Source organism: Ciona robusta, chromosome 5 (genome assembly GCF_009617815.1).
Source record: "Ciona robusta chromosome 5, ASM961781v2".
NCBI lineage: Eukaryota > Metazoa > Chordata > Ascidiacea > Phlebobranchia > Cionidae > Ciona > Ciona robusta.
This window is the reverse complement of record NC_143239.1, coordinates 1,301,724-1,326,576: the sequence shown is the minus strand read 5'-3', so window position 1 is coordinate 1,326,576 and position 24,853 is coordinate 1,301,724. Positions and strand designations below refer to the sequence as shown.

The window sequence follows — 24,853 nt, the reverse complement described above, 5'->3', positions numbered from 1 at the left end:
ACGAAAATTTATGTTTTAATACAATTGATAATTACGTTAGATTTTACTTTCGGTTATCAGTCAGGTGCGGCATTCACACACCCGCGGGGTTTGACGCATTCATTCTTCGCGAAATAGAGCAGAAAAAGGCGATGTTGGTACTCTGGTAATCGGGAAAGTGAATCGGTGTACAAGCCACGCGCTGAAACGCTCATATGTCATAAGTGCACTGTCGTCATCGTATCTGCGTAACGGAATTTATACACAGGCCGAAGTATCTTTGCAGTATTACAGCGTTTTGTTTCAGGCAAAAAGAACGAAAGTACATCTATACGTTAGCGTAGGTTGGAAAGGGTCGTATTGTCTTGAAGGCTATGTCTGCCATTACACCCAAAGAAGAGGTTCCATGGCCAGTCAATAAAGATGAATACGATTTACAAGAAGTGATTGGTAGGCCTGATATATCTAGAAATTCTAAATACTAACATTTTCTACTTAACCAGTTTTAAAACCAAGTTAAAATACTCTTTCTTGATCAGTTAGTTATGGAAAATATGTCCTTATGTTTTTACAATGTTGTCACCAACAAACATTTTAAGCGACTGTTAAATTATGATAGATTGGTAGTACAGTACATACTTTGTAAATACCTATAACAAGCAATGCCTTTATGAGTATGTGGTGTCTCCATTTATATCACTGGCACATGTGTACCCCTGTCTGTTTTACCTAATTTTAGTAAATTTTTTAACAATTATTTATTATTAATATTGCAAACTGGTTAAACTAACCATCGTACAGCTCATTTTTAAATTTTGACAATCCCAAAACCTCTTGTATAGCTGCATGCAGTGGGATTTCTTTTGAAGGATTTTGTTTTTTCCATCATGATCTAATCTATAAAGCAAACTTTTTTCAAGCAGACTTTCCCAGTGTACGGGTCATTTTTATGCTCACTTTTCTTTCTAGTCACATTCTAATTTGTTTTAATTAAAGACAACCTAATACGAGTTAAGTTATACTGTAATGTTAGTTCAGCAGCCACACTTTTATCTTATATTCCACGTGTATAACCACTGCCGTTTGGTTGTCATTCCCTTTTCTTCCTTGTATTTTTTAACCTGATCTCCACTACTGCATGCCAAGGGATAAATAAAAATTGTGTTGTAACAACATTCTCCTAACCATTACTGTTTAATACAGGTCATGGAGCCACTGCTGTGGTACAAGCAGCATATTGCAAGACTCGCAATGAAATGTGCGCAATTAAACGTATTTCATTGGAGTCAACAAACCAAGATGAGCTCTTGGTCAGTAAAATAGTATTTCGTATATGATTACATGTTATTTAAAGCTATTTTTGCAACCTTAAACTATTTGTGATTGTTTGCGCTCTTTGCTAATTACTATATAAGATTTTGTTGCATGCTTTTATATGGTTGTGGTTCTTTTTTGCAGAAAATAGCCATGATTTTAGATCATTTATTACTTACTTTTATAAAACTTGCTTGATTTTTTTACCACTTTATTACAAACATAATAGAATGTTTAACAATATCATTATTTCACACTTTATATTAATTTTTACAGAAAGAGGTGCAGGCAATGAGTCAATGCAAACATCCAAATGTTGTTTATTTCTACAAAGCATTTGTGGTAAAGACAGAAGTCTGGCTGATCATGAAACTGCTGGGTCGAGGTGTGAAAATTATGTTTGGTATATTTCTAAATCATGACATTTCATTTTTTTATAAAATAGATAAGAAATGTTGTTTATGTTTAGTCATTGTCAAACTATATTAGAAGTTTAGAACCATATATCTACATGTGCTAAAATAAACTAAGGATAAACCACTGTTTTTACTTAATGCTGACTTGGGTGTAGAATGTGTGCCTCATCCAATAACTGATGTGTGGTGTATTGGCTAAAGGGCAGGTATGGATTAGTTGCTGAAAGATTCATAGGTGTTCGCTGTTCAATGACAGTCAAAAAGTTTTTGCTATTTAAATGTAGATGACTTTATAATCATATTTTGCTGTATGTAGACTCATGACTGTTATAATCAGCTTAACTAAGGTTTTTAACCCCTTTGTATTAGATTAAATAATTATATTTTTAACGAAGGCCACATTCTCTAACAAAGCAATAGTTAAACTAATTAGAGATTAACTTCAAAAATTACAACTGTCGTGGGAATTTTCCGTAAATCAACGGAAATTTACAGGATCGTAAATTTTTTTGTTACATTATCAAACACATAAATAAAATTTTCCACTGTCTGATGATTCACCAGATTGTATATAGTATTGTGGAATACTACTCATAAGTTTTTAAAGAGTTTTGATGCTCTTTCTTGTTTGCCAAACTCTACCATTGTATAGGTCTACTACAAAACTGTCATTACCACTTTAAATAAACATACCAGTGATACCACCACTCTTACTAAACAAACAAATCACAAGATTAAACATCTGGTATCTCAGGTTCAGTGTTGGATGTAATAAAACATCGCACAGAAGCTGGTGAAAGCAAGACTGGAGTGCTAGAAGAAGCAATCATTGCCACCATTTTAAGGGATGTTTTAAAGGGCCTTGAGTACTTGCATAAAAACGGACAAATTCACAGGTAGTGTAGCATGCCTAATGACTCTTGTTTAACCCATAAAGGTACATTAGTTTCTTCATTTAAAAACTGTGTAAAAAGTTATACTGTTTTTATAGTGTTATATTAGGATTTTGATTTGGTACATTAACTTATTATTTTAAGGCAGTGCCAAATATACTGTCTTCGTTTTTATTTTAAACATGATTAGGCCTATATTTTAGTTTATAAAGTCTAGTAAAAATATGGTTTAAGAAAAATTGTTTTAGGACTACCTGGTTGAGGTTCATTTTAACTGTCATTTTCCTATAATACATATTATGACGCACAATGTTAATTCAATCCACAACCTTTTAGATTGAATAAATTATCATTAAAGGTTGTTATGTACCATTGTTGATACATAAGTTCGGGGCTTCCTAGTTCATCTTAATTGTCATTTCCTATTATACATTTTTACCAATTCAAAATCTTTCAAATTGAATAAATAAAGATCAAAGATTGTACTTAATGTGTAATGTAACCCCAGGACCCAGAGACAGGAGCCCACACTGTTATGTCATAAACTTATAAATTATAATCCTACTAATGTTGAATATAGTGAATGACAATTCTTTGATCTATATACACCATAGTGAAATTTGTTTGATTTAGTGAAAACTTTCAAACAATTGTAATGTTTGTTTTACCACATTCCCAACAGATTTATTTAGTAATGGGTGTATTTGGTTGTGATATCGACATATGAACTGCTTTATGTGATGTTTTACTACAATTTCATTTTTGAGGAAATAACTTAAATTTTATATATGCTTTCACCAAAGCCTGGTCCTAATTTTTACCAATATTACAACATAGAGCCATCGATACAGTAAATAGTACATACCAAGCAACAGTTTTCACCCAGTAGTTAACATAGAAAATTTAAATTTAAGTGCTAATATAAGCTTGCTTGATTTTGTGCAATGAATTTTGACTTCAGTGGGCAAAGTGACGCAGTGGGACTTCCCTTTTATTATGGTAAACTTGTAAACTAGAGTCTAATATGTATCAATGTGTGTCAGTGTGTGTGTTTTAGAAGGTGTATTTACTTTAAGTGCGAAAGAGATCTTATGATGTGCGAAAGAGATCTTATGTTTTGTAATCTTAAAAGTACCAACATTTTGGTTGCCATTTGTCGAGACACCACGGTATGCTGTTAAATGTCTTAGTTTGAAATTAGTGCATAGTGGTTGGCACCGCTGTCTGTAGCTTAGTAGATATGGGTTCAAGGCTTGACGTTGACACTGCTATCATTGTGGCTGTCAGGCTGTACGTGACACTTTGTGTTACATCCTAATTATGTCTCGACCTATGATAGACAAAATAGCAGTACTTTAAGATCACAAAACAATTAACAAACTTCTCTTTCACACTTCTCTTTCATACAAAACCTGGCGGCAACAACACATAAATTTACTTTGTTTTCCTTTTATTTTGTGGTCTTTCAGTTTCTGTTCCTTTAAATATAGGCTATATAACATATTTGAATTGTTTTTGAACTTCAGGGATGTCAAAGCTGGCAATATTCTGCTTGGTGACGATGGAACTGTGATGTTGGCCGATCTAGGAGTGAGTACATTTATATCGACGGGTGGGAACATGTCACGTGATAAAACTCGTCACACTTTTGTTGGAACTCCTTGCTGGATGGCACCGGAAGTTATGGAACAGGTGAACATTGTTTTATAATGTGTACATTCATAAAAATGTTTTAAAATATTGCGAACACAGGAGTCCAGGTTTATGTCACCATTACAGCATATACTTTTATACTTCATAACTTATGGCAGTAATGTGAGGTTGTTAAAAGTCAGAACGTTTTACATCTGCATTTTTTATTATAAATGTTTAAGTTACTGTTTGAAACATTTTTTAATGCTTTTTTAAAGATTTTTAACTTTATGTTGGTGTTGTTTTATCAAAAATTATTGAAAAACCCCAAATAATTTTCATAAATATTAATATCAATTATCAACAACAATTATATTGTTTTAAACCACAAAGATCCATAATAAATTTTAAAACTAACAAATAACCAATAATTGTTTGTTGATGGGTCAGGAATCCATTTCAATCCTACATTATAATTACACTAATGGGTTAAAAGCTATGCTTAATTATTCTTCTCTGTTAAACCAGTGTTCAAATATTTCACCCTACCAAGCTTTTGTGTATAAGAAAATCCATATTTCTGTTCATTAAAATCAGTGTTTCAATGTTTTCACCCTACCAAGCAGATGTATAAGAAATCTATATTTCTCTTCATTAATATTGTATAAATTGCTCATAAATCACATTATGTTGTTAAGTAGTACTGTCTCTTTTTTACAAAGAATGTTGCATAGAGCATATATATAATGTGAAGTATATGTATGTTTAACATGGTTCTGAGTATATATATAAATATATATTCGCTGATCTCATTAGTCCTTTGCTTGAAGCCCCAGCCAATACATAGAATAATAGACAAGCTGGATTAAAGTAATTTTTATTTGGTACAACCCCGACACCCAATGCATTACTATAAGCAATTACTCAACACTTCTATACATCATGTAGGCAGCAAACGGATATGATTTAAAAGCTGATGTTTGGAGTTTTGGCATCACAGCAATTGAACTAGCTACAGGGAAAGCTCCATATCATAGATACCCAGCTATGAAGGTATCCATGTTTCACTTATTATTGTGAGCGCCCATAAAAGGGTCAATGCTAGTCAATATATTTTATAATTTGGCTTATCTTTTTTATCAGTTTTAACTGTTTTTTATTATTAATTTTATGTATATATATATTGTTATTTAAATTTGAAAATTTTTGTTATCAGTTTTTTTTTGTAATTTAAACAACTGCTTTTACATTTTCACAATTTTTAAAACTATAAAGTTTTTTTTAATTTTCCACTAAATAAATATCAACCATTACAACAGGTTCTTATCCTGACTTTACAAAACGATCCACCAAGTCTTGACACAGGGGTGGAAAATAAAAGTCTCACCAAGAAATACAGCAAACAGTTTCGTAAAATGATTGAATGTTGTCTACAGAAGGATCCTGACAAAAGGTGAATATGTATGTTATTGCAAAGTTATACCTGGATGAAATGAATGGCACTTATTCATTCTTGTGTAACAGAACAGTCATTATAGCAAGTGTGTCTTATTTATTTTTACTGCTCATGCCTGCTTATGAGTTACCACTTGTAATTTTAAGACGTAAGTAATATTCATACACTATGAAAAAGCAGAGAGTTTTCAATCTGCATATATGATATCCATTGGATTTAAGTTTAAATGTTAATGTGTCACTATGAAATAATTTCTGTTAAAAAAATCCAGCCAATCCAATTCAATTGTTCAATTTCCTTCATCAGTAATAAGGATTAAACACATTACAGTTGGAGTTGTCCCATGAGAGTATAAATATACACAGACACTTAGCCTGGGGTGACCGGGAAGGCAGGCTAGCCTCTGATTCAGCATTGCAACAAATAAAAGGCATCAAAACTAATATAAAAGTTTGAACGAATACTGTGTCCACTATCACTACCTCAGCTGTATTTATCAATGTTTGTCCTCTGTATGTACTAATGTACAAACATTATCATACTGCATACGTAATGGGGCTAATTACATTTCAGACCAACTGCTTCACAACTTCTTAAAGATGCTTTTTTTAAGAAAGCTAAGAATAAAGAATATTTGGTGGAACATCTTTTATCGACTGCCCCTACTTTAAAAGATAGATCCAAAACTGTAAGTACGTATTCACTTTGTGTTCAGTCTTGACAGAAGAAATGTTGATGTTTAAAATCATGTTTTTACATTTATTTAAGACAAGGAATGCAAGTTTTATTGTTTCTCATGTTGTATGCAATGTTTTTAATGTCTGTATTATTTGAAAACTTTATTACATGATCAGTAATTTCAATTTACATTAAACATTTAGGTATAACAAAGGTTTTGAAACACATTAGGTCAGGATTCGGCGAATAAGATAGTGCAACATATCTGTTTATATCGTGGGACGTTACACCTATGTTCCTTTTATAAATTAACTCCTTCTTCAGCCAAAAAGAGTTCCTGGATCAAGTGGAAGACTCCATAAAGATGAGGATGGAGTTTGGGAGTGGAGTGATGATGAATACGAAAGTGATGAAAGTAACAAAAACTCAAACCATTTGACGGTAAGTTGTTGGGCAAGTTTGTCATTAAATTTACGTCTTGCACATAGCAGGCTGAGTAACTCAAGAAACCCTGGTATAAAATAACATGTTATTTGCAGAAATGCTATAATGCGAAAGTATTAAATTATTTAAACCTACAAAATATATGTAATGTAACAAATATAAGTCCCCCCTGCATAGATAAATGATATATACATGTGTTTATACATTTCATCAGTCATATATTTCGTTCATTAATGAATATTATATAAATGTATGGGTTTATATATCATGAAATACCTTTTTAAACATGATTTTCCTATCATACTGTATGCTCTCTAACAAATCATGGTGATCATCTTTATTTTCCCTCACAGCTCCCTAACTCCACATCCACGGACAAAATAGAGACTCCTGCAACACAACCCATTGCATCCACTGGTGTGGTTGATCCTCACAAACCTGAACCTCAAACCTCGGTCCCGGTTTCACCCAGCTCACCCACCCACCCCAGCTTCTACACTCCACCCACACTTGAGAGTCAAACAGCCCCAGTTGCCCCGCAGAACCAACAGGCCCCACAGAACCAGCAAGCCCCACCTGCTCAGAATAAACAACCGACATCAACCACTCCACCACTGGTCACGGACAACACCAACACGAAACCCAAACCAACCAATCCCCCCCCAAAACTTAGTTTAGTACTACGGTTGAGGTAAATAATGCTCTAATTCTTTTTTGGTTTTAGTCATGCAAAAATATACTAAAGACAAAAAATACACTAAAGACAATTTTTGTTATCTTGAATGGGTCAACTTTTAATAACATGTTTCTATGTAATATGTTCTTCAAACATATAAGAGTCACGGCTCTACCCATTGTGCTAGGGTGGTATGGTGCTAATGCTTCTGTTGTGCTTTTATTATTAATTTAATATATTTGTTAACAGAAATGCACAAAAAGAGTTAAACGACATAAAGTTTGAGTTTGAACACGGGCAAGACACTCCAGATGGGATTGCGCAAGAGCTGGTGAGCGCTGGGTTGGTGGATGGGATGGACAAAGTAATAGGTTGGTACAATATTCTATTTCAATACAAAGGTATTTTTTAATCAGACAAGATTGTAGAATTGTCTGAATTGACACCACTTTGTGAGTGTATGAAAGTTACAACTGTATGGAATTAAATTATACAAGTGTAATTTGTGTTCTCTGTTTTGTGGACACTGGACACATTATATTTCTTTTCCTATACACGATTTACCATTACAGCAAAACTTATTTTTATAATCAGAATTTCTTTGAGCAATTTTTTATTTATTCTGAAGTAGACTCACCCAAAGTTCCTCATCCTGGATTGCTCTGCATGGGACCTAACCTCTGAATATAAATAATACATTTTTTTTAATTCTTTTAGCAACTGTGCACCACACTTTTATTACCATCCATCATAAAATATCTTATTCTTTTTTTCAGTTGCAGCAAACCTGTCTAAACTGGTTTGTTCCACCTCTCAATCTTCACTCACTTTCTGTCTCCACTCTGGCGCCCTCCAACCAAACCAACTTCCCGATGAAAAAGCTTTGATTGGTTTTGCCCAACTTAGTATATCAGATGCTAACAAATGACAGGGGTCCCAATTCCCCTAACAAACTCACCACAATTGGATGGGTTCCAAGGTTGTAGAACTAGTTCAGCTACTTCTATGTTCAAGACCTTCCATAAAATTCCCTCTGACAGGGAGCAGAACATGACAATTTTAAATTTTTTTTTCAAAATTACATGTAAAGTGTATATGGCATATCAAATACTGGATAACATAGCAGCCATGTACATTAGTGCAGAGCCTTGCAGCTTTACAGGACAAGCTTTAACTCAGCCATAAGGCAAATGTACTTCACCCAGAGTAGATACTTAAAAGCTTTATTTAAAATTTGTTTCTCTTTATTAGAAAAAGCTTGGCGTGGTTTAATATCATAAGTGTGCCTTCTATCTGTGTATTTCTGCTTCTACATAAGTATTTAAGCATCTACATGACCTGAATACTCAAAATGATTAACCCATCCTATGTATTGCAAAGTTGAGACCCCTATACAGTAACGCCAGATATAAGCACCGCTGAAAATGGAAAAAGTTTATTCTTTTTCTCTTGAAATCTGTAACTGTGCAATATAGAGCCAACAGTCGTATTGAACATAGAGGTCTTATCAAAACTAATATGCTATCTCTATGTTTAAAATCACGTGCGTCCTTTCCGTTTCAAGATCTACCGTCCATGGTAGTTTGTTTTAATTTTTCCACTTTTACCTTTGCTTTATTTAAACAAAGACCAGCGGAGTGATGCTTCTTATTACACGCTTACAATTTTGCCATTGCGCAACATTAGTTCCATTGCTTGTCCTAATTTAACACTACCGTGTAAAAAGTCCAATGCTTACGTCATTACATTTGCAGATGATTCGAATCTTTTTATTCTTGCCGTTGCTAATGGGCAGCTCTGGCGTTTGGCGTGTTGTTAAATACGTGTAACCATTGGTGTACCACCATATGAATAGAATAGGTTATGCCTTTGGTTAACTGCTTAGTTTGTATAAACTATGCCGTAATCATTTATAAAGATTCTAACTGAAAACTGTCTACTCATTGTATACACATCTATAGATATATATAGTGATTAAATGTGATAACTTACGTGGGTGGTTGTCGTACTACAGCACCGCTCTACCTACCACACGTTGCAGAATAATTATATCGTCCTTAAACTAATGTATCCAAACTATGCATATACAAAAAAAATAAAAGCTTACAAGTTAATGTTGGTAAAGATGGAGTTTTGTTGTTTTTATTATTTGCATTTTCTTGCTATGGAAACGATAAGCTTTGTGTTACAGTTCAAGCCAGACAACAAAGTTTGAGCTACATTTCAGGCTCATTATGTGAATATAACACTAATAATTATTAATTAACATACGGGCATGATTGATTGATTGATCTATAATATAATGCCGCTGCTCGCAACAACAACCGTCAGTTATATACGCGTTACTATCATGTTTTAACAATAACCGCAAAGTTACATAGTATGGATGCTACATGTGTCAAGTAATTGCCAATAACACTGATGCGCTTCGACAGGCGCGTTTAAGATAGATAGATACAATGCACAAAGTAGACTAGGCTGTATTTGACGCTTAAACAGTGAGCACGGTGGCATTACAATCAGTAGCACTTGCGTCAAATACGTCAATTTCAATAGCAACAGTTTGCGAAAGTTGGGGCATTGAATCACTTCTTCCCAATGTCTCATCAACGATCATGCATCCATCGCCGCTGGGTGGAGCACTGTGGGATCTCTCCGGAAGTTGAGAAGAGTCAACTGGCAAGAAGAGCTTCCTGAAGCATTCAAGAGCTTCCTGGAGCTGCTGCTGGCCATCCTTTGTTTCCATTTTGGGTTCCTTCTTCTTCATCGCGGGTTTTTCATCTACGAATTCTACTTGATCCATAGGGACAGACACTGAGCTTGAGGAGCAGCTTGCTTCCTGTATAGCTCTCGCCACAACTTCATTCAGGACATCTTCCATGCATTTGAATACAGCATTCGCATCTTCTTCTTGGCGTTTCTCTCCAGATTCAACATCCACCATCATCATTATCGGAGAAACGCGGTTTCCATGTCCGGTGATCTGTCTGTACAATGATCGAGCTGAGCTCATCACGATACGAGGGTCAAGTTTTACCAAACTCTTGGTAAGCCAAACCAATCCAAAAGCCTTCTTCGAGTCCTCATCAACAAAAGGAATCATGTCCTCACTTGCCCAAAGTACGCTAGAGTAAAACACAGCTTGGAAACTACTGATATAGCTAGAGGCGAACACTCCAGCAAAAACAGCAACCAATGCAATCGAATATAGAGCTTCCACCAGCTCTTCTTTTGTCTCAGAAGTCCAAGAAAACACTATGCCAACTAGAACGGATGCAATAACTGCTGCAATCTTTGCAAAGGCCACAGCTCCAATATCCCATTGTCGGGCCAATCCGTCGTTCCCTGCACCGTCGAAGTAGACAGCGCGTCTACCGCCAGCCATGTATGGATCGTTGAACAAGCCAACACATACGTAAGTATTCGAGTGAGAATAAGCGGTCAACTTTTTTACCGGTGTAAAAAAGTTGCGTTTCATTGCCGGTATTTTCAATAAAGAATCAATAATCATGACCGGCAAAGTAAAGAGCAAAGAATACAGCGATCCTTTTGCAACGGTACCAAGTTTGTAACACAACAGTTGCCTAACAGCCCAAAGGGTCGGGAATCTTCCCATTCTACTACCCTCATTGCAGCGCGCAATCAGAGAGCCGACGACAACCTGTTGGCAACCATAAAGGAATACCACTCCCCAGGTGCAAATAAAGACCAAGAAAGCAAAGAGGATATAGCGTCCCATATCTGGGTTCGCAAAATATCCATCAAATTCATCAAAAATTCCAAACGACTGCGCAGTAAACAAACAAGCGCAAATGTAAACGAAGTACATAAGTACCAGAAGGATGGCTACAGCGGTAACCAAAGGCTCAATGAGCAATCCAGGGATATTAAGCACTAGTCGACGTGAGTTGATAAAATTGTAACTCATTTCGGGGATGTCTTTCTGCTGTCTAATGTACAAAACGACAGCGACCAAAAAAATCATCACCAAAATGGTACAACCAATGCAAAATCCAAGTAAAAGGGTCGGTTCCGTTTGGAAAAGGGAAGAAAACATGCCAATGTCAGGCATCCTTGTGTAACGAAAAGTAGCCACTGTGACGTCACTGTTTATCCCATAAACTTTCCTGTAGCAATTCCAAAGGTAACAGGTGATCACAGCCGAGAAAAAGGTGTTACCAATACCGAAACCAGTCATGGCAAGGTTAAAGAAAGGGGGCATATACATCATAAACAGAATCACTGCGATGGAAAACAACACTACTCCAACGCACTGAAAGACTAGGCGGCCCCAATAACTAAGCAAAGACTCGTAAAGATAGCTGACAGTTTTAGACACTCTACTCACATTCATAACATGAGTAGGCTGGCGCTCCACGGAGTCGCACATCCACAGGGTAGGGTCAGCAGAGCAAAAGACACGAGCCGGGTTTCCATTCTGAACAGCGGTGTAGGTTACGTAGCCCAAACCAAACAAAATCAGAACAAAACAGATGAAGAAAACGATATCTCGGAGACGATTCGTTCTTCCAAGAACAGATGCCATTTTCAGGCGACTGGTCGAAAACGCCAATTCACAGCCTGTAAAACTGCGTATGAGCTAGTAGACCAACGTCTGAAGTCGAGAGAGAGTTTGAATAGCTTGAAATGATCAATAAATTGAACTTTCTGAATTCTGGCAATTCGTAAAATACGAGGTTGTCAATAACGTAAAATAAAAAATCCGTTACCATTGACAAAATTTTCATTGTGACAAACAAGGCTATTTCTCAACCGTAAATTACATCACTTTACCTATAAAGGAACACAATTACGCAATAATGACAGGGGGAAATTTTATTTTCCCAATTTCACCCCCGGTGTGACGTATTTACGCCAGTTTTTACCTAAATCATTATTTTAAAATTGAATTTTCACGCTTTATAAGTTCAAACTTTATAAAAGCTTTTGCGAAAACATTCGAACACAACATACCACTTTTTTTTCTATGATCTTTTATTATGTCCATATATTGTGATGTTTCTCTCTTGTTTGAGTGTTTTGTTTGTACAAGCAAGGTGTTTCCCCCTTAAATTAGCACAAGACTTGAAACAAAATAAAATAAAATTGTAAACTTTGCGGAGTCATTGTTAATAAATACGATGCATCATCGCGATTAGTGAATAATATTTCAACTGTTGACCAAATTATGATTATTTATTGGGTTATTCGCGCTAATCTAATGTTGTATGCAGTTAGTTAGCTGGTGCTTCTTAAATTTGTGAGTACAAAGAAAATGGACGACCCTTTTTTCACTGCGGCCCCTGATTTGGACAAATTACTTGATGAATTAGAAGTCACGGAAGCGCAAACGGAGCAGAAACGACAAAAGGAAGGTATATATAAGTATTGTTGGCCTGTCCATTATAACCTACACCACCAATTACATTAAAATTAAGGTGCTAGTGAAGAATTCCCCCCCACCTTATTTGCTAACCACTAACCCCTAACCCCTATAACTACTAACCCCTATAACCACTAACCCCCTAATCATCAACACCTAACCCCCTATAGCCTAGGGGTTAGTAGTTAGCAAATAAGGTGGGGGGAGATTCTTCACTAGCACCAAAAATAAATGCGATCATAACAACTTAAGCTTTCCTCTTTTTTGAATTTAGCTTTCTGTAATTCGAGATATACATTCTGTTGATTAAAGCTGTGTAAAATATTTAATTCAAAATTTGTTTTATCTTTTTGTGTGTGATAATCTTTTAATTAAAACTGAGCCTTTAAAAGTAAACTGTGAGAAAACAGGAATTGAATGACACTAACCAATGTAACCATACTGTACCAACATTGGGTTGATACGTTTTGTATAACTGTTACGAACCGGACAGGTCCAGGAATACATAACTCTGACTTTGTTTTAGTAATAGCTTTTCCTATTTGGATCATGACTCTGACCACCTTTCTTTGTGTTTCAGCTAAACTGCAAAAGATTCTGAGAAGTCCGAGCCCCACTGAGGTGGTTACGACCCCAAGCCAAGTGCTACAACCACAGAATTATGAACCTCTACCAACTCTCACTAATCACGATAACGCATACTCAAACGAAGACAACCTGTTAATCGACATGTCAACTCCAGTCTTAGTTCCACCAAACCATAATGAATATGCTATGTTGAACAACAACAATGACAAAGAAATGCTGGCTAAAATTTTTGGGAGCGATTCCGAGAGTTCAAATTTATCATCCTTATATGCGGGAGCCCCTATGAACAATGAATCTTCCATTGTAAATAATGTGACAATGAATTATACTTCGTTACTGGATGCTCCTAACTGTTTAATTGAAGTTGAAACAGCTGTTACAAAACCTGAAGAAGTCGAAACATCTGTTATAAAACCCGAAGAAAAAGTTGGAAATTTAACACAGCCGAAAATGAATAAAATGGATGTAAATACCGAAGAAAATAGTTCTAAAAGCAAAGCCTTGCCCACCTCTAATGGGGAGAGTGCCAAGATAGAGGAGAAATCAGACAAAACGGCATATACTGATTTTATGAACACAGAAACCATGTCAGAATATCATAAAAAAGGTGCAAGGCCAAAGCAGCAACGTAAGGACATTTATGCTCCGAAAGTTCTTGAAACCGTTCCAAGTAAAACCAGAACAACTGGGGGAGTAACCCATAGACTTATTGATAACATGGCTCAAGATACTGAACTAAAAAGTAAAATCAATAATACACCACCTGCTAAAGTTGTGAAAAACCAAAACACTGAAATATCAACTTCTTTCACCCAAGAAAGGGTACTTGCTTCTCCTGTTTCCTCTGATCCTTCAATTCCTGCTCCCGCACCTGTTAAAACATCCCTTTCATCTCCAACTTCTTATTCCGACCCCCCTCCTCCCTTCAACCCCCATACATCATCATCTAAATCCACTGCTCCATCACTCTCTTTTACTCCTAATGCTCCTTCCCCATCACCATCTGTTTCTTCTATTGCTTCTCATGTCTCACCTCCCCCCACTCCTTCTCCCCCTCATCCTACACCTTCATTCAAGAAAGCACCTAATGTGACCCCAGTTGAAAAATATGATGATGAAGAAACATATTACGACCAAACACACATGCAACATCATCCAGAACAGAAAGGTAAAAATTAATATATTTTTATTTTGCACAAGATGAACAGATACCAAATTGTTTTGAAATTTTAGTCCTTGAGAGTTAAGCGCTTTAGAAAGTATATTCGAAAGTTTATATTTTATTATGAGAGGGGCAAGAGGGGCGTTCTTGTTGTCCCCCAGCCCTGATTTTCCACCACTGTTTGTTACTGTATTTTGTTGTGTGTTTTGAAAAAACCCAACTAATGTAGATATGTTCTTCAGCTGTTTACTATTTGTTTATTTTTACAGAAAGCATTGATGCCATTTCTGTTCCCCCTTCAATGGTAAGTTTTACTTAATGCTAGAAACTTGTTGATTGCTATTTGCTATTGCATTGAGCATTAATATTTACCATACAAATTCCTAGTTCTCCCACATTTTTTTAACATTATTGCTAAATAAAACTCATGAATAAAATATATGCTGATATTAAAGTCATAAAGGTGGTTGATTTAACTAAGGTTACAATCACATATAATATAACTGCAGTAATTTATACCAATTGGCCATTTGCTTTTAAACCCATTATGAAGTAATAAATAATTTAACTCCACAATTTTAGCTTCATGAAGCCAGTAACAGCAAACCAGAGGTGTATGTTCAACCTGTTGTAAGAATAATGAGACCAGGGCGTGTGCGACCTACGTGGGTACCAGATGATGATAGTGCCGTGTGCTCACAATGCCAACTGAAGTTTACTTTCACAAGAAGAAGGTAGTTAGTATAACAGTTTAAATTCTTGATGTGTTGTTGTTCCCATGCAGTGGTGTTTAGGCCTATTATGTTGCCCCTATGTAGGGCATGTACAGCTATAAGTGGGACATCAACTGTTTGTAAACTGTCTGGGCTTTACTTTCTTTCAAACATTGTTGTTCTATTTTTACATAAAGTTTGTTGTCACCGCCAATAAGTATAATTTTAACATGTTACATGTATACCAGGTCCAATAGTCCAATACCAAAACCACACTCTATTCTATTCTGTATCAGTAAGGTCCTTGGGGATCTCGGATTTAGAACAGATTTGGCCGATTACCCCCAACGCCATTGTACGTCCGAAAGTGATGACTCCCTTGTACGTTCGAATTCTCAGGGCCCCGTCTGCTGAATATATATCTGCAAACTCGGACCAACCACATACTAAATAGTTAAAATAAATTCTAATGACCACCTTTGTGGATTGCCAGCATAGAAAAACATCTCCTCAAATTCTAGTGTAATAATGCTGCCAATTTCCCCTCAAAATAATTTTTAATGTTTGACTCAATATATTTACCCCACAGACACCACTGTCGAGCTTGTGGTAAAGTTTTCTGCAGTTCATGTTGTAGTGAGAAAGCAAAGCTTGAATACATGGAGTATGCGGTTGCAAGAGTTTGTGTTCATTGTTTTGTCACAATCCAAGAAGGTAAAAAATAAAGCTAGGTAAGGCTATTATGAGTGGGTTTTATAATTGTTAAATAAGGTGTATATTAAATAGCTTACTCACTCTGTAGATAGTTGTTGCCAGGTAGGCTATTCCTAAAATATAAACGTACAACTGCTTTTTTCCGGACATTTATTTTTTATACCAACCAACGATTCTAACTGTTTAATAAAATTAAGTTATGAGCCAATTATGTTTTGTTGTATGCCTTACATGTGTGTGGTAGAATGTTGGTTTCAGAAATGATGTGTCGTAAAATGTTTCAACATTCATTACCATCTGGTTTTTATCAGCTGATGTTGCTGCAGCTGAAGCTTTGAATAAACCAACCAAACCAACGCTCAAGTCTCCAGATGGTGAGTTAATAGCCATTCAAGTTTCCACTTAATATTGTTGTGTATTTTGATCACACTGATAACCTGGGTGTGTGGTGTCCACTGCCAAGCTATTAAACCGATGTCTTGTACACACAAACCCACATGGTGTTTTCATTTTATATAGCTATTGTCAAAAATCGATTCTGTTAAAGCATTTATTTTAATCTTAAGATATGCACACTTTTCTTTACATTCGAAGTATAATTTGGATCTATTTAAATATAAATGCCTCTTTGTTTGCTAGGAGTGGTCATGCTTCTTTTAACTACTTAAATGTAAATATATTTTAACTGGGTGTTTTAAAAACTATTATTTCGTAGCTATATCCCATCTTTTGTTTTTCATTTCTTAAACTTTGCCTCGAATCAAATAGACAAATAAAATTTATATATTAGATACATTTTTTATTAATAAATCTAATTGATTCTAAACAGCAAACAATTTGTAAATTAACAAAATATTATCCAAACAGACCCAACCACCCCTTCACATAACAAAAGTGTTCGATTTTCTGATGGCACGAAACCCACCCACCCCACCACTGCTATTGCCACCCCTCCTATGCCACGTCGAGCTAAAAGGTTCCTCTATCTTGCTGAAATAGAATTTGTTTAAGCTTACAGTGGCAAGTTATTGTAATCACAAAATGCCATCTTGAAGATTCATGAATAACTATGTTAATTGGCTACATACTTTATGTGTATGTATTTGTTTATGCGTATATTTTATACAAAGTAAGTAGTTTAAAATTCTGAAACAATATGTTAACTATAAATTATCTATCTGCAACAACATAATTAAATTAATCAAAACAGCAGAGTTGGTTTAAGTCTCTGGCCAGCAAAGCCAAAATGTTTTAGTGCCAGGGTATGTAAAACTAGAAATGTGGGTAAAATTTCTTTACCCTGTAATTGTTGTTACAGTCGCTCTGCTGCAAAGAATGTTCATGTTGAAGAAATGAATCCTGAACCTCAGTTTAAAAGCTCCCTCCCTCCAATTCTACAAGGTAATTGTATATTATAATTGTTATACCATTAGTCAGTTATACCCCAATCCATATGTATGTTGGTCTATATTTATGAAGAATTTATAATACATATTTATTTACTATTGCTATTTCTTACAACATGGAAAGCCCTTGCTTATAAAAACTATTCTCCTTTAATACATGACCTCTACAGTCTGTGTTCCGGAACTTTACTTTGTGAGCTGCTGTATTTTTTCCATACCCTTTCTAAAGTTATACACCCTTAGTAAATTTAAATTGGGTATATAATCTTGTTTTTGTTGGTTAAGTGTTCCAATTTTATAGTCATTAAAATACTAATCGGAATACCACAAAGCATATATATAAGAGCCTGTGTAACAACTCCAAGAGTTGCCCCGTCATGCAAGGATAACCAAGTGACGTCATTCATTCATACATTCATTCACACTTTAATGTAAAATCATCGTAACACTCCAAAACATTTGATGATTAGAAACAGAGGATGAGAGAACTTATGCATTGATGGAAAATCCAGATATGGAAGGAGTTACTTCATATTTATGGTCGTTACCTCCAGATCCAATATGTTTTGTGATATCTTCCAATTTATGTTTACTAGTGAAAGTTGTAAAATGTAAGTTGTATGCCATCTGCTACACCTGTTCCTCAATTTTTCTAAGAATTGTTGCATCATGTGCATTTGTAATTGTAGTAAGAAGTAACAGAGAAACTGAATTGTTTTTATAGTTAAAAGATTTCGCCACAAACTTTAGTAAAAGTTTGGCATGATGTGCTGGAATAAGTTGTTTAAAATGTTCTGTAATATTTATATCCACAGTTCCTGCTTGTACCTTTACTGGAATACCTGCCAGCATATAATCAAATGACTTTACAAATACCTCAAAATTGTTGTTTTTAATTTTTTCGTTAAGTTACTTGCATATCCTAAAGTCACACGCTGTACCATAATATTGTGCAATGTTTAAAAATTTACCATGTTTACAGATGGTTCTGGTATGTACTACTATGTTCTTTCAATGGGTTTGGACTCGGTTGGGCAGTCGGAAGTCGCTTTTATCATCAGTGCAGAAGAAGAAGACCCAATTCCCCTCCAGATATTCATGTTGTACAGATTCCTATTCACAAATGCAAGGAAGGGCAAACCTGTACATTGCATGGACCTCCTTTTTACCTCAGAATTGTGAGTTTTATGTATTTACATGTGATTAGGGATTAGTGGTTAGAGCACCTGCGTAAAGGAATTTTTGTTTCGCTATTAAAGCAATACGTGTCATTTGACAAGACACGGAATGGTCATCGCTCCAACCCAGCGCTCACTAATGAGATGGTAAAGTTATTAATGTTATTTGTACAAAAAAAAGGCGAAGCATATTTGTGTTACCATATATATAAATTATTGCATCTCAGGAATTTTCTTATGGACCCTTTGTTTTTTAAGAAAACACAACCACAAAAGATTACACTACTTTAAGCCAATAAATTGAAAATGAGGAAATGTCACTCGTTTATTAAAGCTTAGAAATAATTATCAATATTTTCTATTCAATACATTACATGGAAGAAGTGACTTACTTCATAATGAGTCATAAACCACCTTTTCCATTTCCTTCCAGTTTAAACCCCACTGACGAATTCAACGGATCAAAAGATTACGCGGGATTATTATTCGTACGTCACACATGTCAAGATATTGATGCGCTTCAGTATGATGTGGATGCATGTCGATTTTATAATGGTAAGCTATTTACCATCATATGCATGAGGGTGTAAGGACTTGTTTAAAACCTTTCTGAATAGGTCAAGTGTTAATCATATAATGGCTGTTCATTTTGGTAATGGGCAAATGACCAGTTTATAATATCAATGTTCTGGCCTTATTTTTTTTATATTGGTAAGATCAAACAGTGTGATACGTGGAGGGGGATTTAAGCTTTGTTTGGGGTTTAGCCATTTGTAGTGTTGGCATTTTCCCCGTTCGTCTCTGGCATTAGAGTACTGGGGAAATAAATTTCAAGTCTGTACACACACCACAACAGCAAAGAGCTCAGTGTTTTCCACATGTCTCATGGATGCCTTTTTGTGCCATCCAAAGCATATTTGTTGAAATGAAATTAAACCTGGGTAGCTTACTGGCTTATATAACACACTCGGCACACTGTATATGATTTTGACCAAATGTTACTTTTATATTGACTACAAACCTACAGATATCAAGGCGAATTAACACTAGCAACTAGTAAGTTTACTATTTTCCACAACTGATCACAGGTGTCATGGATTTTTCCTCCAATACTGTACAGTTCTCTTCCACATTATTTGCGTTGCTTATTTCAAAGTCAGAAGTACCGTGGGCCAAATTGTTTCCAACCCGGTTACTTTGTGGACTTGGTGCACAGTTTAAATGTAAGTATGTTTTTGTATTAAAAGGAATATTAACACTCACTAGAAAATGTTTTCTTGCTAGTGTACAGATTTTTGGTTTAAGTAATCTTTGGCTCACTCGCCAGATTTTAAAAACTAACTATGAAGGGAATTATTTGGTCATTTAATTGAATTCATAGGAATCATGATAATTGCTTATACTTTTTCATATACTTATTTTAGTGTAGTTTTGTTGTGTTTATGTTACCTGCTCTCTTGAATAAATAATTATAGGCTAAGAGCCAACAATCCCAAAAAATTTTTAAAAAAATGTTCGAACTAGTTATCCAGTCTCTAATGTATAGAATAGTTGATTTTGATTACACTTCAATATAATGGGTGAGGTACACAGCATGGTCTCTTAGTATTCTATGTAGAAAAGACCTCATTAATGACATAATATTTCAATAGCTAAACTGTGGCTCTTGTTTACTGCCTCTTGTCTTCTTGGTAAATAGTAATAAATTTTATGGTCAGTACTGTACAAACACAAACTGATTTTGCTGCTTACTAGTGTTTGTAGTTTTTCGCAGGTTTAGATTAAACATGTTTGCCCACTTAAAATATATCCCAATCTATATTATTTCACAGACTACCCATGCCCACTTGTGAATGAGAAAATAAGGAAACCCATATATGGAAACATAGGGAACACAATTCTTGGAATTTTGTGTGATTTCCGAAATTATAAATACCAAGTTATATCTGTGCAAGGAATGACAGTGGTCGTGAAAAATTCAAACGTGACAATTAACCTACCGTGCAACAGGTAAGCACTGGATGTGGTTGAAGTAAAGCAAATCCTATTTAGCTTTTAAATTAAGAATGTCTAGATAGTGCATTGATTTTAAACCTTTTACTGTGTCATGGTTAGTGGTTTAGAGGTTTGTGGTTAAACTGTCTATTGTGGTCACTCCCAGTCCCTACCCACTTACCTATTTCTGTAATATTAATTTAAAATACGTATATTGCTTATGCCTATACATTAAACATCGATTTGAATATTTTATGTAAATTATTTTCTGTAGTTTTATAGGATATTGAATTTTTGATCATTTGGAAAAGTAACAGCTACCTTTTTTAAAATGTGGTATAGATGGTTAATGCCCAAAAATGTTTTTTCCAAAATCTTACATATCCCATTCCATTAGATTTTCAGATATCATTAAAATTCTGAACAGTTCAAATGACCACGTGTTGGCCCTTGGTGCTGATGTGATGGCATCCACTGAATACAGCTCATCTATTTTAACTTGTGTTCAAAATCCCAATGATTCAAGTTATCAAACTGAAGTATTACACGATGGGCCATATGAGGTTTGGTGTTTATTTGATTTGAACTATTTATTCAATAATCAAATTTAATACAAATTACATGATTTATCTTTCATTTATACTATTACTACTGCATGTTAAAATTTGGTAATGTCGAAATATACTAGAATAAAGACCTATACGATCATCTTTATGCTCACTGTTGAGTTGCAACATAGCAGTCTGCCAGTCTCCATATACATCTAATTATTCTAATACACATGATGTACAAACACCTCAGCTGTCAAGCTAATAGAAATCTTTATAAATTATTTTTCTATGCATATTTGGTAGACAAGTATATTTCAATGCTATCTATAATCAACTTCCAATATCTGCAAGCTGCAAAATTCCATTTTGGTTGTTATTTAATATCTTAATGTTTGCTGTTGTTGTTAGGAGGATGGTAGTACGGCAGCATCATTTGTTGTGTTTAACGGTTCGTTAAAGTCATCCCACACCCAACTTGCTAAGTCAACCATAGTAGAAGGTAAGAACTTGTTTGTAGTTCTATTGAAGGAATGAAGAAATATTTTTACGTATAATTGTAATTTCCTGGGTTATAATTTTTCTGTATGACTGGTAGTTTTAATAAGTCTGAGTAACCGTTGGGTTAAAGCAGTTATTAACGTTGTGTATTTTGTGTTCATCGAAACTTGTCAAAAGACTGAAGCTCTTTGGTTAATTCTCTGTTGTAGTTACTGAGAGTGTAAATGATACTGCATTAAAACACCCAAAAATATAGAGATACACAAAGGGTTTCGAAGTTAACTTTGCAATATTTAACTTAACCATATCAACATACTGGTCATATTAAAGTCTGTTAACCAGTTTCGATGTTGTTCTCTGATATCCACCTGAATAAAATGGTATATATATATATTTGAAGCTAAAAGTATTTATACCTTATCTGTTTAGACGGTATCATGGTCCAATTACTGCCTGAAAAGATGGAATTATTACGATCCGCACTAAAAGCCATGGAAGATTTTGAAATTGATTGTGGACACTTGGTGAAAGAAGAGGTATTTGTTTGTATACAATATATTTATGACATGTTCTTAACATGCACTTCCTTTGATAATTTTAACAAATTTCATCATCCACCTTATGAATATAGCAAGATTCGTTCATTAATCCAAATATACCAGCAAATAATATTAAGTTACCCAACTAAAAAAAGGATTAAAGTTTTTAGGCCCTACCAGCGAATTCTTCCCATTCAAGTAGTTATAACATTTTTGCTATCACAGTTTAAAAACCACTGGTATATAATACTTGTAAAAAGTTTTTATATGCACTTGTTCAGTAGTGGAATTCTCCTGACATATTAGCATATAAATAACTTTTTTAATAGTAAGAAAAAAATATAATGGACTCGAAACTTGCTTTAAGTGTGGACTTGTAGGCCATAGCAAGACCTGAGATTCAAACTCAATTGGATTCATCACTTCTTATTCAAAAGTTAATAGAACTAATAAAACTTGTGTGGTTTTAGGAGAAAGAGGGTGAACATGTCCCTCGAACATCCGTGTGCATTCAGTGGATTTCTGATGATACCAAGTTTAATATTGGGTAAGTGACGTATAAGAGCTTTCCAATGCTTGTTGGGTATTATCTTGGTAAAATATTATTTTCATGCCTTTTTTATAGAAAGTAGTTTTAAAAACTAGTTTATTTTACGTGAAACAGTTGTTGAGATATTTATTTATATATTTTTTAAATGTTGTTTCTTTAATCTTTAATGACACTTTGAAGCCGACGGAATAGGGGAGTTAAAGGTTAAGGATGTCCACCTATATTGGCTTGGGGTCGGAATAGGGGATGTAGTCTCATGTTAGAAACCAACCATTGTCTCTTTTGTATTGATGTGAATTCTCCTATGTGACTTTAGTACAACATATCATTAATACCTCAGTTAAATAAATTGTTTCTTTTACTTTTTAGTTTAAGTAGTCCAATCGACTACAGGGCATTGGAAGGAGTGATTGGGTATAATATTCAGGGTAAAAGTGAAAAGAAGGACAAACACTTCATTTTAAGATGGAATCAAGTAAGTTGTTTTTGTAATTTTTCCAGTCAAATTTGCATTCAAACCAAAAATTTTTATATTCCAGCAAACCTATTTTGCTTTTTCGATTTTAGACTAATATTTAGTTTTTAAATCTAAAAATCTGTACTTTTTGTATTGTCTCAAGTCCACAAAACCCCCTTAACTAAGGATATATACCAACTATAATAATGAGTGACCTGATTTACTGTTTTGCTCTGTAGGTATTCTTCTATCAATGTACCAATGATGCCACAGACATGGGAAGATTAGCAGAGCAGATGGCTCAAGGTTGCTTCCAAGCTCTTGTTCCTCATCTATCATCATTGAGGAAAAGAGGACAACTTAAGATCGGGATCCGGATCAACGTTCATCCTGATGAGGTTTGTGGAAAAAATTTATAAATACTCACATTCAGTAACTCGACAGTGCGCATGAGGTTTATGGTGTTAAGCAGACATATGGGTGATAACTCAGATATTAGGCTAGAGATGTTCCAATTTACCATATATGCCCGGTGTGCAAGAAATCATTCATCTTAAAATTATAGTTGGACACTGAGCATGATGTGTATGGTGGTGTTTAGGTAACAGCCCACATAGGCGTTTAAAAAAATGTTGTGCCATTAATGAAATGGTACTAGTACTACAATAGTCTTGTTTTCTTAAATAAAACCTTAAACCATTAAATTAAAAAATAAATCCATTAAAATGAATATAATGTTAAATATTAACACCCACACACATTTCAAATTGTATCCTTAACTTCCAAGGTTGGTTATTCAGCTGGTAGTCTTGGTGTTCCACTGCCTGATAAGTGTTTAAAGGGATTAGACGACCATCTTATTCCGCTTGTTAATGAAGCTACCTGTCACTTGCAAGCCTTCGAAGACCCAGTGGTGTTTGAACTTATTTTTTACATTTTGGAGATGCAGTTAAAAACGTCTCGCAAATAATACAGTAATTTATATAGGTGCACTTGCAATTTCCTTTTGCTAGGTATATGATTTAAAAACATATATCTTTTTCATTTAAGTCAGCAATGTGTTACATTTTTAAAGGAAGTTGTATTCAAGAGGTCATATTATTAACTCCTTCCTATGCTGGTGTATTCAACGATAATTTCTTCTTCCAATTGAGCTGTGTAAATATTTTTTATCGTGATATAATTACGTTAAGAGTGAAATAATGCATTAGTTTCACCCCTTCACACTCGCTTTATTTCCGCAAAAGTGTTACCCGAAACAACCTTTGTTTTAAGTACTGTTGCTATATATATATCTTTATGACTACAAAATATACAAAAAATGCAATGTAATTTGTAAACAAATATATGTATGTCTGTACCAGATACCACTGTTAAAGTGTATGCGACTGGTCCTACACACTTACAATGTATATCCCGTATCACATACAATAAAGGGGTATGCAAAACGCAGTGTTTGTCCCAATGTCAGCAGTCTAGCAAAGCATAAAACTGTCATTTCAAAGAAATATAGCATAAAAAAGATATAGTTTGTTTCGAATTAGCACTTTATTTATCAGTCAGTTCACGTTGCAAGTAAGTGTTTTGTTGTTGTTTATCTTTTTGCAGACATGTTTGTTATGGTTGAATTT

The 24,853-nt window shown here is 34.7% G+C and overlaps 3 protein-coding genes across 4 annotated transcripts; 2 read left to right on the top strand and 1 right to left on the bottom strand.

The window, feature by feature from the left end:
* Positions 1-134: 134 nt before the first annotated feature.
* LOC149735372 (serine/threonine-protein kinase OSR1-like) lies at positions 135-9,252 on the top strand. Its single transcript, XM_089878928.1, has 12 exons — positions 135-429; positions 1,183-1,289; positions 1,570-1,678; positions 2,464-2,605; positions 4,129-4,294; positions 5,183-5,287; positions 5,554-5,687; positions 6,264-6,378; positions 6,693-6,809; positions 7,166-7,503; positions 7,738-7,859; positions 8,265-9,252. Exons 1-12 carry the CDS (start codon positions 354-356, stop codon positions 8,414-8,416), a joined length of 1,683 nt encoding a protein of 560 aa, XP_089735054.1. The 5' UTR covers positions 135-353; the 3' UTR covers positions 8,417-9,252.
* On the bottom strand, positions 8,487-12,412 carry LOC149735371 (uncharacterized). Its single transcript, XM_089878921.1, has one exon. The coding sequence runs from the start codon at positions 12,032-12,034 to the stop codon at positions 9,980-9,982; it is 2,055 nt and encodes a 684-aa protein (XP_089735047.1). The 5' UTR covers positions 12,035-12,412; the 3' UTR covers positions 8,487-9,979.
* Positions 12,413-12,721: 309 nt separating this feature from the next.
* Positions 12,722-24,674, top strand: LOC149735370 (zinc finger FYVE domain-containing protein 9-like). 2 transcript variants are annotated; one of them, XM_089878884.1, is made up of 21 exons: positions 12,722-12,863; positions 13,452-13,844; positions 13,875-14,627; positions 14,891-14,925; positions 15,204-15,355; positions 15,924-16,048; positions 16,360-16,422; positions 16,916-17,024; positions 17,367-17,449; positions 17,925-18,065; positions 18,437-18,632; positions 19,066-19,187; positions 19,721-19,855; positions 20,465-20,642; positions 21,025-21,190; positions 21,587-21,677; positions 22,106-22,212; positions 22,686-22,762; positions 23,135-23,240; positions 23,462-23,620; positions 24,010-24,674. In XM_089878884.1, the coding sequence occupies exons 1-21, from the start codon at positions 12,764-12,766 to the stop codon at positions 24,190-24,192; spliced, it is 3,474 nt and encodes a 1,157-aa protein (XP_089735010.1). In that variant the 5' UTR covers positions 12,722-12,763; the 3' UTR covers positions 24,193-24,674. The 2 variants fall into 2 exon arrangements, with proteins under 2 accessions (XP_089735010.1, XP_089735009.1); XM_089878883.1 differs by having other exon boundaries at positions 13,452-14,627.
* Positions 24,675-24,853: the final 179 nt, after the last annotated feature.